This window comes from Glycine max, chromosome 12 (assembly GCF_000004515.6).
Source record: "Glycine max cultivar Williams 82 chromosome 12, Glycine_max_v4.0, whole genome shotgun sequence".
Taxonomy (NCBI): domain Eukaryota; kingdom Viridiplantae; phylum Streptophyta; class Magnoliopsida; order Fabales; family Fabaceae; genus Glycine; species Glycine max.
This window is the reverse complement of record NC_038248.2, coordinates 38,409,297-38,419,915: the sequence shown is the minus strand read 5'-3', so window position 1 is coordinate 38,419,915 and position 10,619 is coordinate 38,409,297. Positions and strand designations below refer to the sequence as shown.

The window sequence follows — 10,619 nt, the reverse complement described above, 5'->3', positions numbered from 1 at the left end:
TAGTGTTCGTTTTATTTATTTTGGTACAATTCCTCCTTGAACTATAGATGTGGACGTGAGGTAATCTGAGTTGCACAGAGATACTGACAATTTGACATCGACTGAATATGTATATACAAATATTTGAAATAAAAAAGTAGATACTAATAATATCGTAACCTATTTTTAAAAATGTTTTCATATAATTTCTAATAAAATTGTATTGTTTAACTTCTTAATCAATAAAGCATTAAAAAAGAAAATAAAACAACCTACATGCCACGTGCCAATGAACACAAATTAGAATAGATGCTTTTACATTGACATTGCTCTTTTTGACTCAGATCGCGATATTGTAAAAGCTTTAATTTGATTAATTTTATCAGCCAAAATAGATATATTAGATTGGAACTTTAATTTTGATTATTTTTATTTTTAACATATGTTAATTTTAAAGAAATACTAAATTTAAATAAAGAACCCCTTTCATATTGTTACATTATTAAGTTATGAATTTTAATACAATATATTGATGGTATAAAGATATTTCATATTATCTAAGATTTATTTTATATTATCGCATAATTCTTAGAGTTTAATATATTGTTAGCGTATATTTTACATTAACAACTAATTTGAAATTATTTTTTATAACTTTTAAAATAATTATTATCAAAATTAATAAATTTATTATACTTAATAATTTATAATTAAATAACGAGTTAACTTTATACTATTAATGCATATACTTTGTCATTGTGATATTTTTACCTGTCCTGGGGTTTTGCCTAAAAAATATAATTTAAAAACATTATAGAAACGATTTAATATAACAAAAATAAAATTAAATACTTCTGATATTTATAAGTATTTTATTTATATTTATAAATAAATTAATCTACCAGCATTAAAGTTTTTGTTGAATAATTCAAAATTTAACTTTTAAATTAAATAAATTTTAAATAAACTCCAACTTTTTAATAAATATATCGAAATCAATTCAAACTATGCGAGTCACATCATAAAATTGCAAACAGATCATTCACTATATTCTCATATCTCTTATCAAGATAGATTTATTTAGAACCCCAGATGATAATAAGTCCTATCAAATCATAACAACCTAAAAAGTCCAGTTAAATTTAACTTACACTTATTAGATTAAATATACCAAGTAATTTTTATCTTATCTTATATCAATTATCAAGTTATCAACCTCTTTTTTTTTTTTTTTGTACACACTGTGCCTTACTCTCTATAAATTGAACTCTGAGAAGTCCTTTTTGCTTCACATGACATTTCTCCGTGATCTCAGGCGCTAGCTTGTTATCAGTTATTGTTTGTGGTTGAAGGTTGTTGTTCACTTTCCCGTGCAGAGATCATAAGGACCCTATTACCTTCCTACCTTCAAAATCTTTCATCTCTGTTCTCACGGGATTTTCCTCTCACCCTCTTATTTGTTTCCAACATTTCTTGCTTCATAATTCAAGTGAGGTCATAACACAACACAAAGTGTTGCCAACTTCGTGGTTCATATTGGTTGGTTCAGTTAAGAGTGTGGAGAACAAAGAAGATACTTAGATTATGGCTGCTCGTAACATCGAGAAGATGGCCTCAATTGATGCTCAACTGAGGTTGCTGGCGCCACGCAAGGTGTCTGATGATGACAAACTCGTTGAGTATGATGCCTTGTTGTTGGATCGTTTCCTTGACATTCTTCAGGATTTGCATGGTGAAGATATCAGACAAACGGTACTGTCAAAAATCTCTTCCTACTTCTGTCTTCTGCTTGTGAAAAATATGAGTTTTTTAGCCAACATCAATGGATTTATGGAACCCCACTTCAATTTTTGTGAGAAGGAACTTTTTTTGTCTAGGAAACTGGAGTGCATATTGCAAATTTATTGTTTAACAAAATTACCTGATATTACCATAATTTTCATATGGGTGTCTATTCTCATGTTGATTCTCTGGTGTAGAAGTTCTATTTTTGGTGATATATAATATAACCTCATTCTTAAGTTGATTATATAATTATATCTATTCCAATTCCACTATCATATCGGCTTTCTCGTACACAGTTTACCAAATTACAATTCATCAAAGTTGAAGTTAATATAATTTTCATAATCCTTATTTTAGTACGTTATTTCACATGGGTAATGGGCCCTGAATGTCTGTTCTGTTCTCTTTTCATGATTCTCTGTGTGTGTGAACTTGTGGCTAAGAGTTTTAGTGGTTTGATGCTTGATAGGTCCAAGATTGTTACGAGCTGTCAGCTGAGTACGAAGGAGAGCATAAGCCTGAAAAGTTGGAGGAACTTGGGAATATGCTGACGGGTCTTGATGCTGGGGATTCAATTGTTATTGCCAAGTCATTTTCTCACATGCTCAATTTGGCCAACTTGGCAGAAGAAGTTCAAATTGCGTATCGAAGAAGGATCAAGTTACTGAAGAAGGGTGATTTTGCTGATGAGAACTCTGCCATTACTGAGTCAGACATTGAAGAGACCTTCAAGAAGCTTGTGGCTCAACTGAAGAAGACACCCCAGGAAATCTTTGATGCTTTGAAGAACCAAACTGTGGATTTGGTTCTAACTGCTCATCCTACTCAGTCTGTTCGCAGATCTTTGCTGCAAAAGCATGGAAGGTATATCTGTTACATTAACTGATACTTAGTTGTTTTAACTAAGGTGTTATGGTAGTTCATTCATTGTTGCATTTATATTTTGATACACTGGAAAATGGAAATCATTGATCTGTAATGACAGGACATGGTATATAGTATACTATTTCTAGCATTGTGGCAATTTCTGCATTGAGGCTAATTATTTCTGTTGGTGATCATTCTCTTCAGGATAAGGAATTGTTTGACACAATTATATGCTAAGGACATAACACCAGATGATAAGCAGGAACTTGATGAGGCTTTACAAAGAGAGGTGCATTCTTGATTCCATATACAATATATAATTCTGTCAGTCACAGATTTCACATCCTGATAATTCTGAGTTGATTGATACTTACCTATAGTTTCTAGTTATTAATTAATAAACATTGTGATTGAGAATGATATTTCCTGTAGACATTCACAATATCATGGAATTTAGACATGATGGCCAAATGATTTATTTGATAATAGATAACATTATTTCTTTTCCGGGGCTAAAATAATCTGAATCATATATGGTGTATGCCTATGCATATAGTTGGCATTGAATAATTTCTGTGTAATAGCATGCTCTTTTAACATAAATAGTATGGCAGGTAGAATTTATATTTTAACCTTAGAAGTTTTCTATGTCATCGTTGTTATCGGTTAGGTGTTAAACTCAAGTTGTATTAATTTGGATGCTCCATTTGATTTTCCTTTCTCTCTTATTTTCAGTTAAATAAAACTTTTGATGCCAACTTGCCATTATTCCTTAAGTTTTGAATGGATTTTATGGTTGCAAATATTCTTTTAGAATTATATATGACAAAGTTTCAGCACTAATGATTTTTGTCTTAAGTGCAGATTCAAGCTGCATTTCGCACAGATGAAATTCGAAGGACTCCTCCTACCCCACAAGATGAGATGAGGGCAGGAATGAGCTACTTTCATGAGACAATTTGGAAAGGTGTACCACAGTTTCTGCGTCGGGTAGATACAGCTCTGAAGAACATTGGAATTAATGAACGTGTCCCATATAATGCTCCTGTTATTCAGTTCTCTTCTTGGATGGGAGGAGACCGTGATGGTATCTTTCTTTTCCCTAAGAAATTAATGAAACAAGCATTTTTATTAACCTCTTTGTTACAATTCCTTACTTTTTGTCCCCAAATGTTCATATGTATATCTTTTTCAACTTCAGTTTGGGACACTGCCTCAGAGATGTGGCTTGTAATATACTTATTGGTTTCTATCTTACAAAATGTCTAATTTGCATTGTAGGTAATCCTAGAGTAACCCCTGAAGTTACAAGGGATGTGTGTTTGCTGGCTAGAATGATGGCTGCTAATATGTACTTCTCTCAGATAGAGGATCTCATGTTTGAGGTATCCAATATGCTGGTCATTGTCTTGATAATTTATTTCTACCTTTTGGACATGACTCTTGACTTATTGGTTTTTTTTGCTTTTGCAGTTGTCTATGTGGCGTTGCACTGACGAGCTACGTGTTCGTGCTCATGAACTCCATAGGTCCTCAAAGAGAGATGCAAAACATTATATTGGTATGTCACAGATACATTTGAAATCTTTATTGGTAATGAATTTGGTGAGTAAATTTCAATTGATCTTGAATGTCCGTGTAATGAATTCTTAATTGCTGCAGAGTTTTGGAAACAGATTCCTCCAAATGAGCCATATCGTGTTATTCTTGGTGATGTCAGAGACAAACTATATAACATTCGGGAACGTGCTCGCCATTTATTAGCCAATGGGACATCTGATATCCCTGAGGAGACAACCTTCACTAACGTTGAGCAGGTATTATCTTCACCACAGTTCTACAAACTGTTTAAAGATAAGGTTAATAGAAACTTAACTCTTAAAAGGAAATTGCCTTGTAGTGACATGATTAGTTACTTTCTTATTTATAGTATGTTCTAATTTTTTGGTTTAATCAATGACCGACCAATATCATATTCTTGAGGTTTATCCAATGGGAATGTAGAAGCACTAAAACTTGTGACAATTTACATTACTAGCAGTGCTGGATGTTCCCATCCCTAAAGACTGTTTTGGTTCTTGATTATGGGAAGGTTCAGTTGTTTGAATATGGTTATTAATGGATTTTTTTCAACAAAAATATGAGAAGAGCATGGTTATCAAACTGCTTAGACAGTTGCACATTGCTAATCATTATTATGAATATTGAATAGTTCAAGTTGCAACTTGCAAACAGTTCTTTCAACCAAATATGAGTATGTTCTCATGCAAATTTTAATCAGATACATAACACACTAAAACTTTACAACCTTCAATTTTTCTCTTGCAGTTTCTGGAGCCCCTTGAACTATGCTACAGGTCACTCTGTGCATGTGGTGACAGACCAATAGCAGATGGAAGCCTCCTTGATTTCCTGCGGCAAGTTTCCACATTTGGACTCTCACTAGTGAGACTTGACATCCGTCAAGAGTCAGATAGGCACACTGATGTTATGGATGCAATCACAAAACACTTAGACATTGGATCATACCGAGAGTGGCCCGAGGAAAAGAGGCAGGAGTGGCTCTTGTCTGAACTCAGTGGAAAGCGCCCTCTCTTTGGCCATGACCTTCCCAAAACAGAAGAAATCACCGATGTTTTGGAAACATTCCGTGTCATTTCAGAGCTTCCCTCAGACAACTTCGGTGCCTACATCATATCAATGGCAACATCCCCATCTGATGTGCTTGCTGTTGAGCTTTTACAACGTGAATGCCATGTGAAGCAGCCACTAAGGGTGGTGCCACTGTTTGAAAAGCTTGCTGATCTTGAGGCCGCTCCGGCTGCGGTGGCACGTCTTTTCTCTATAGATTGGTACAGAAACCGCATTGATGGGAAGCAAGAAGTTATGATAGGGTACTCAGACTCAGGAAAAGATGCAGGCCGTCTTTCTGCGGCTTGGGCGCTTTACAAGGCTCAAGAAGAACTTGTGAAGGTTGCTAAGGAGTATGGTGTTAAACTTACAATGTTTCATGGGAGAGGAGGGACTGTTGGAAGAGGAGGAGGTCCAACTCATCTTGCTATATTGTCTCAGCCACCAGACACCATTCATGGCTCACTTCGGGTAACGGTTCAGGGTGAAGTCATTGAGCAGTCTTTTGGAGAGGAACACTTGTGCTTTAGAACACTTCAGCGCTTCACTGCAGCTACACTTGAGCATGGCATGCATCCTCCTGTGTCACCGAAACCCGAATGGCGTGCCCTCATGGATGAAATGGCTGTCATTGCAACAAAGGAGTATCGCTCTGTTGTTTTCAAAGAACCTCGTTTTGTTGAATATTTCAGATGTGTAAGTGCTGCTTATACTCAGTCTTCAGTTGTTAACCTTTGCTTAGAAGATACCCTTCGAAAAATCTAGTAGCTTAAATGGTTGGTAATTTGAAACAAAAATGATAACTTGGTTAAGGTAGTCATAATTTGACTTTTAAAGCAGTTATTATAAAAATCAATAAACTTACTAAGTTACTATCCACGACAATGTCATTGAGTGACTGTGCGCATTCTAATTAAACTCTTGACAATTTTCATTTCAATACTCTATAAAATTCATGGTGTATGCTCTTTTTCCCTCCTTTGGAGTCATTTAACTAATGAAAATACTTATGACACTGTAATTTCTTTCCTTTGATTCTGTTTCATTTATGAATATTGTGCACTGCAGGCAACTCCTGAGTTGGAGTATGGAAGAATGAACATTGGCAGTCGTCCATCAAAGCGAAAGCCAAGTGGAGGAATTGAATCACTACGTGCTATTCCTTGGATTTTTGCATGGACACAAACGAGGTTTCATTTGCCAGTGTGGCTTGGTTTTGGGTCAGCATTTAAGCATGTAGTTGAGAAAGATCCGAAGAATCTCCAAATGCTTCAGGACATGTACAATCAATGGCCTTTCTTCAGGGTCACCCTGGACTTGGTTGAGATGGTGTTTGCTAAGGGAGACCCGGGGATTGCAGCCCTATTTGACAAACTCCTAGTATCAGAAGAGCTGCGTCCATTTGGAGAAAATTTAAGAGCTAAATACGAAGAAACCAAGAGCTTTCTCCTCCAGGTAATTTTAATTAGCATTTACTAATTGTCAATTTGTCATAATATCTTGATGACTACATGTGGAAACCCAAGTCTATGCTGAATAAAAATAGTGTCTGATTAGAGCTTATAGAGTTTAGTCTTTAGACACCCCTCAGGCAAGACAATTTTTAGGGATGAATTAGGTTAAAATCTAAGATGATATCAAAGTCTATCCGGAGCGAACATTTTAAATTGTGTCCATAAAGATGAGGGGCAAATTAGAAGCATGCTATATTGCTATGGCCTTTTGAATCATGTCATAATTCTCTGCCTAGTTCAGGCCTAATAAATCTTGTTTATTTATAGGTTGCTGGGCACAAGGATATTCTTGAAGGAGACCCCTACTTGAAGCAAAGACTTCGTCTTCGTGACTCATACATCACAACCCTCAATGTGTTGCAAGCTTACACATTGAAGCGAATTCGTGATCCTGACTACCATGTGAAGTTGAGGCCACACTTGTCAAAGGACTACATGGAATCAAGCAAGCCAGCAGCAGAGCTTGTTAAACTTAACCCCAAAAGCGAGTATGCTCCTGGTCTTGAGGACACCCTTATTTTGACAATGAAGGGTATTGCTGCTGGAATGCAAAATACCGGTTAAGTTGCCATAGAAGTGGTGTTTTTCTTGTTATATGATGTGTGTTGTGATTGTTTCATGGATATATAAGCATTATAACCTATTATGTCTACGACAGATTTCCACCAATATCAAATAATTGTTCCTCTGTTGTTATCAATATAGTATCATCATACAATAAAACAAGGTTTTGGTCAAAGTCTTTACGTGGACTCTCCTCTTGACCTCTTACCATTCTCGTATGATAGTGAGAAATGCTAGAATAGCACTCCTCTATTATATTACTTCTCCATTTTCTTTGACATGGTTTTGGAGTTTGGTTAGTACACAGAATTGTAAGTAGGGTTTATTTGAAACTGTCCCCTGCTTTTATGATTTTAGAACAATTTTATAACAGTTTAATTTTGATATAATTTTAATGTAAAGTTTTTCCAATTCTCTCTTAACCAAGCTCTGTGTTTTTTTAAGGAGATTAGTTTTGATACTTTTGAAAATATTTTTACACATTAACCAGAAATTCTCTTTTACACTATTAACTAATTAAAAATGATTTTAGATATAATTTTTAAAATAATTATTATAAAATTAATTACTTTATCACATATAACAATTTATTATTATAGAAGTTTTTGATAGTTATTTATTTAATCAGGGATGATGGAAGTATACTTTGGATAGAAATTATGGTGGAATACTGTCTTATTTTTTAAGTATCAATTAGTATTCTTTTTTTTATTATATATAAATATAAATGTTCTTTTGAGTATTTCTAAAAATATGCGCTTAGGTTGGTGATATTCACTATCTAACACTCAGTATCACTTAAAATTGACTGAGAATCACAAATTTTAGCAAGTTGTACATGTAAATCAAGAGAAAAACTTATAAAAAAAAAAAAACTCATTAAACAAAAACTATGGTTCTCATATTTAAAAATTGATGTTTGAATACTTACCATATCCAAGAAATTATTAAACTTGCTTGTCTGGAAAAAGAAAAACTGAAAAACTGCATCACTACGAAATTGTCTTCTTGTTAATAAGGGAAATGGAGATAGGCTATCTATACAAAGTACAAACACAAAGTCAAACACCCATATTGAATTGGACTTGGATCTATATACATGCATAATTAATTCCAGCGGCATTATAATGCATGTGATATTGAGGTTGCTGCTCCATCAATCAAGCAACATGCATTTGCCCTTAGCTACAACTTCTAATCTCAATTCTCCAAATTAACAATAACAAGTAAAGGTCGGTGCAACAAGGCTTGCACAAAAATTATATTTTATCTAATCTAATGCACCAAAAAAAAAAAATGAACCCATATCCCAGGACGAGTTTAGATGAGGCACCATGTCATCGAATTAGCACCTCTCTCTCTCTCTCTCTCTCTCTCTCTCTCTCTCTCTCTCTCTCTCTATATATATATATATATATATATATATATATATATATATATATATATATATATATTTGCTGGCTAGAGGCAATTCAAACTCAATAGTATTGGATTGCATTTCCTAAAAGCTCACAAAAAGATACATCAATATCATCCAAGAGATTCTACTTCATCAAGAGCAACATGACGGTAAGCAATATCACTTTCTTTATCCTTCCTTGGATGTACAAGGATTATATATACACAAGGATTCAAATCAATGTTTTTTTTTCTCGATTTCTTTTGAATAATATTGTTCATAGTTTCACACAATATTTTTTTGTCCGTCTCTTTTTTATCCCATATTTGATTATCTTTTTTCATTTCTATCTTCAGATCATAGAAATGAGAGTACACATGGATTGCCCTGGATGTGAAAACAAAGTGAAAAGTGCACTACAAAAACTTAAAGGTATACCATATATGTATAAAAATATCTTTTGCAATCACAAATTGTATGTTACAATCACAAATATGTAGCTAATGATGCAAAAAAGAAAAATGTCACAAGTCATGTAGACAAAATCTAGATCAATTGATTGATTACTCATTTCATGGATCTAATTTAGTAAATTTTCTACCCTTTTTTGTGTGGTTTTGTTAAGGCGTGGATGACATTGAAATAGACATGAGTTTGCAAAAGGTGACTGTGAATGGCTATGCTGACCAAAAGAAGGTTCTGAAAACGGTTCGAAAAACTGGCCGTAGGGCTGAACTCTGGCAACTTCCTTACACAACGGATTCTCAGAACCAATATGTTCAACAGCACCATTGCAATGGCCCTATCAACTATTATGCTTCTCAAACTTCCTCATCTTATAACTATTACAAACATGGTTATGATAGCAGTGATCCTCGCTATTATAACTACCCCTCACAATCTTCCATCTTTGGCTATCAAACTGGTGCCACTTTTAGTGATGACAATCCTCACGCTTGTGCCATCATGTGATTATATCATATGTGCTGATACCAATCAAAAAATTATATAGTTTTTTAAATATAAAATGTATGAGGCATTAATTAAAATATGTCTATGAATGCCGGTCTCTCTCCACAGTTTGACTATTAATTATCTTTTGAACGACTCAAGTATGCACCTTTTGTTTTGTTTTGCTTTCTTAGGTCATGTATGTACCTTTGCTTCTTTTGCAATTCAACGTGCGTGGAAGTGTATCCATTTATGGTGATGGAGTTCATCATAATGTAGAAGTCAACTAGTTTAAGCATAATTATAGAAATAATGATGCTTTTTAATATAAAAAAACGAGGGTTGATGATGTCATAAGATGTATTCATCAACTTTTGTCAAACTTTTTGTTGATTTTTTTTCCATTTACCTTTTCATGTTTGCTTTCTACCATTTTATTACTTTATTGATGTTATAATTATTTAAGTCTATTATATATATATTTCTTCGTTCTGATTTTTTAGTAGATTGGAAAATGGAATTCAGATGATAAAAAATAGTGAAGAATTGAACATGTGCTATGCTACTGATGAAGGCTATGTCAGCGCTTGGTTCTGAATGCAAAATTAAAACAACCCGAATATTTTGATAAGAAAGCCCAAATGCCCAATTCAGCCCATCGCCCCCAAAACAAGTTGAAACCAAAGTCACGAAATTTAATTTTTCATGCTACAAATGAGGGCATTATACGAGTATAAATAAGACAAAAGCTATTTACAATTAATTTTGGTAAAAGTAAAAATTATTTCGATTTATTTCAACTCTTCCATGATTTTTTTTCCCACCATAATCAATTCTACAAAGATAACCAAACATGTAAATTTTTAGTCAAAATCAAATTTGACCCACCTCATCATGTTGCTCCATAATTTTGAATGCAATTCAAACAC

At 33.9% G+C, this 10,619-nt stretch overlaps 2 protein-coding genes across 2 annotated transcripts; both read left to right on the top strand.

Annotated features, from left to right (window-relative positions):
* Positions 1–1,268: 1,268 nt before the first annotated feature.
* On the top strand, positions 1,269–7,513 carry PEPC4 (phosphoenolpyruvate carboxylase). Its single transcript, NM_001250465.2, has 10 exons — positions 1,269–1,731; positions 2,234–2,628; positions 2,836–2,920; positions 3,496–3,718; positions 3,913–4,016; positions 4,105–4,192; positions 4,294–4,448; positions 4,960–5,958; positions 6,331–6,717; positions 7,044–7,513. The coding sequence occupies exons 1-10, from the start codon at positions 1,564–1,566 to the stop codon at positions 7,338–7,340; spliced, it is 2,901 nt and encodes a 966-aa protein (NP_001237394.1). The 5' UTR covers positions 1,269–1,563; the 3' UTR covers positions 7,341–7,513.
* Positions 7,514–8,806: 1,293 nt separating this feature from the next.
* On the top strand, positions 8,807–10,022 carry LOC100802418 (heavy metal-associated isoprenylated plant protein 28). Its single transcript, XM_003540353.5, has 3 exons — positions 8,807–8,909; positions 9,096–9,171; positions 9,365–10,022. The coding sequence occupies exons 1-3, from the start codon at positions 8,904–8,906 to the stop codon at positions 9,709–9,711; spliced, it is 429 nt and encodes a 142-aa protein (XP_003540401.1). The 5' UTR covers positions 8,807–8,903; the 3' UTR covers positions 9,712–10,022.
* The last annotated feature ends 597 nt before the right edge of the window (positions 10,023–10,619 follow it).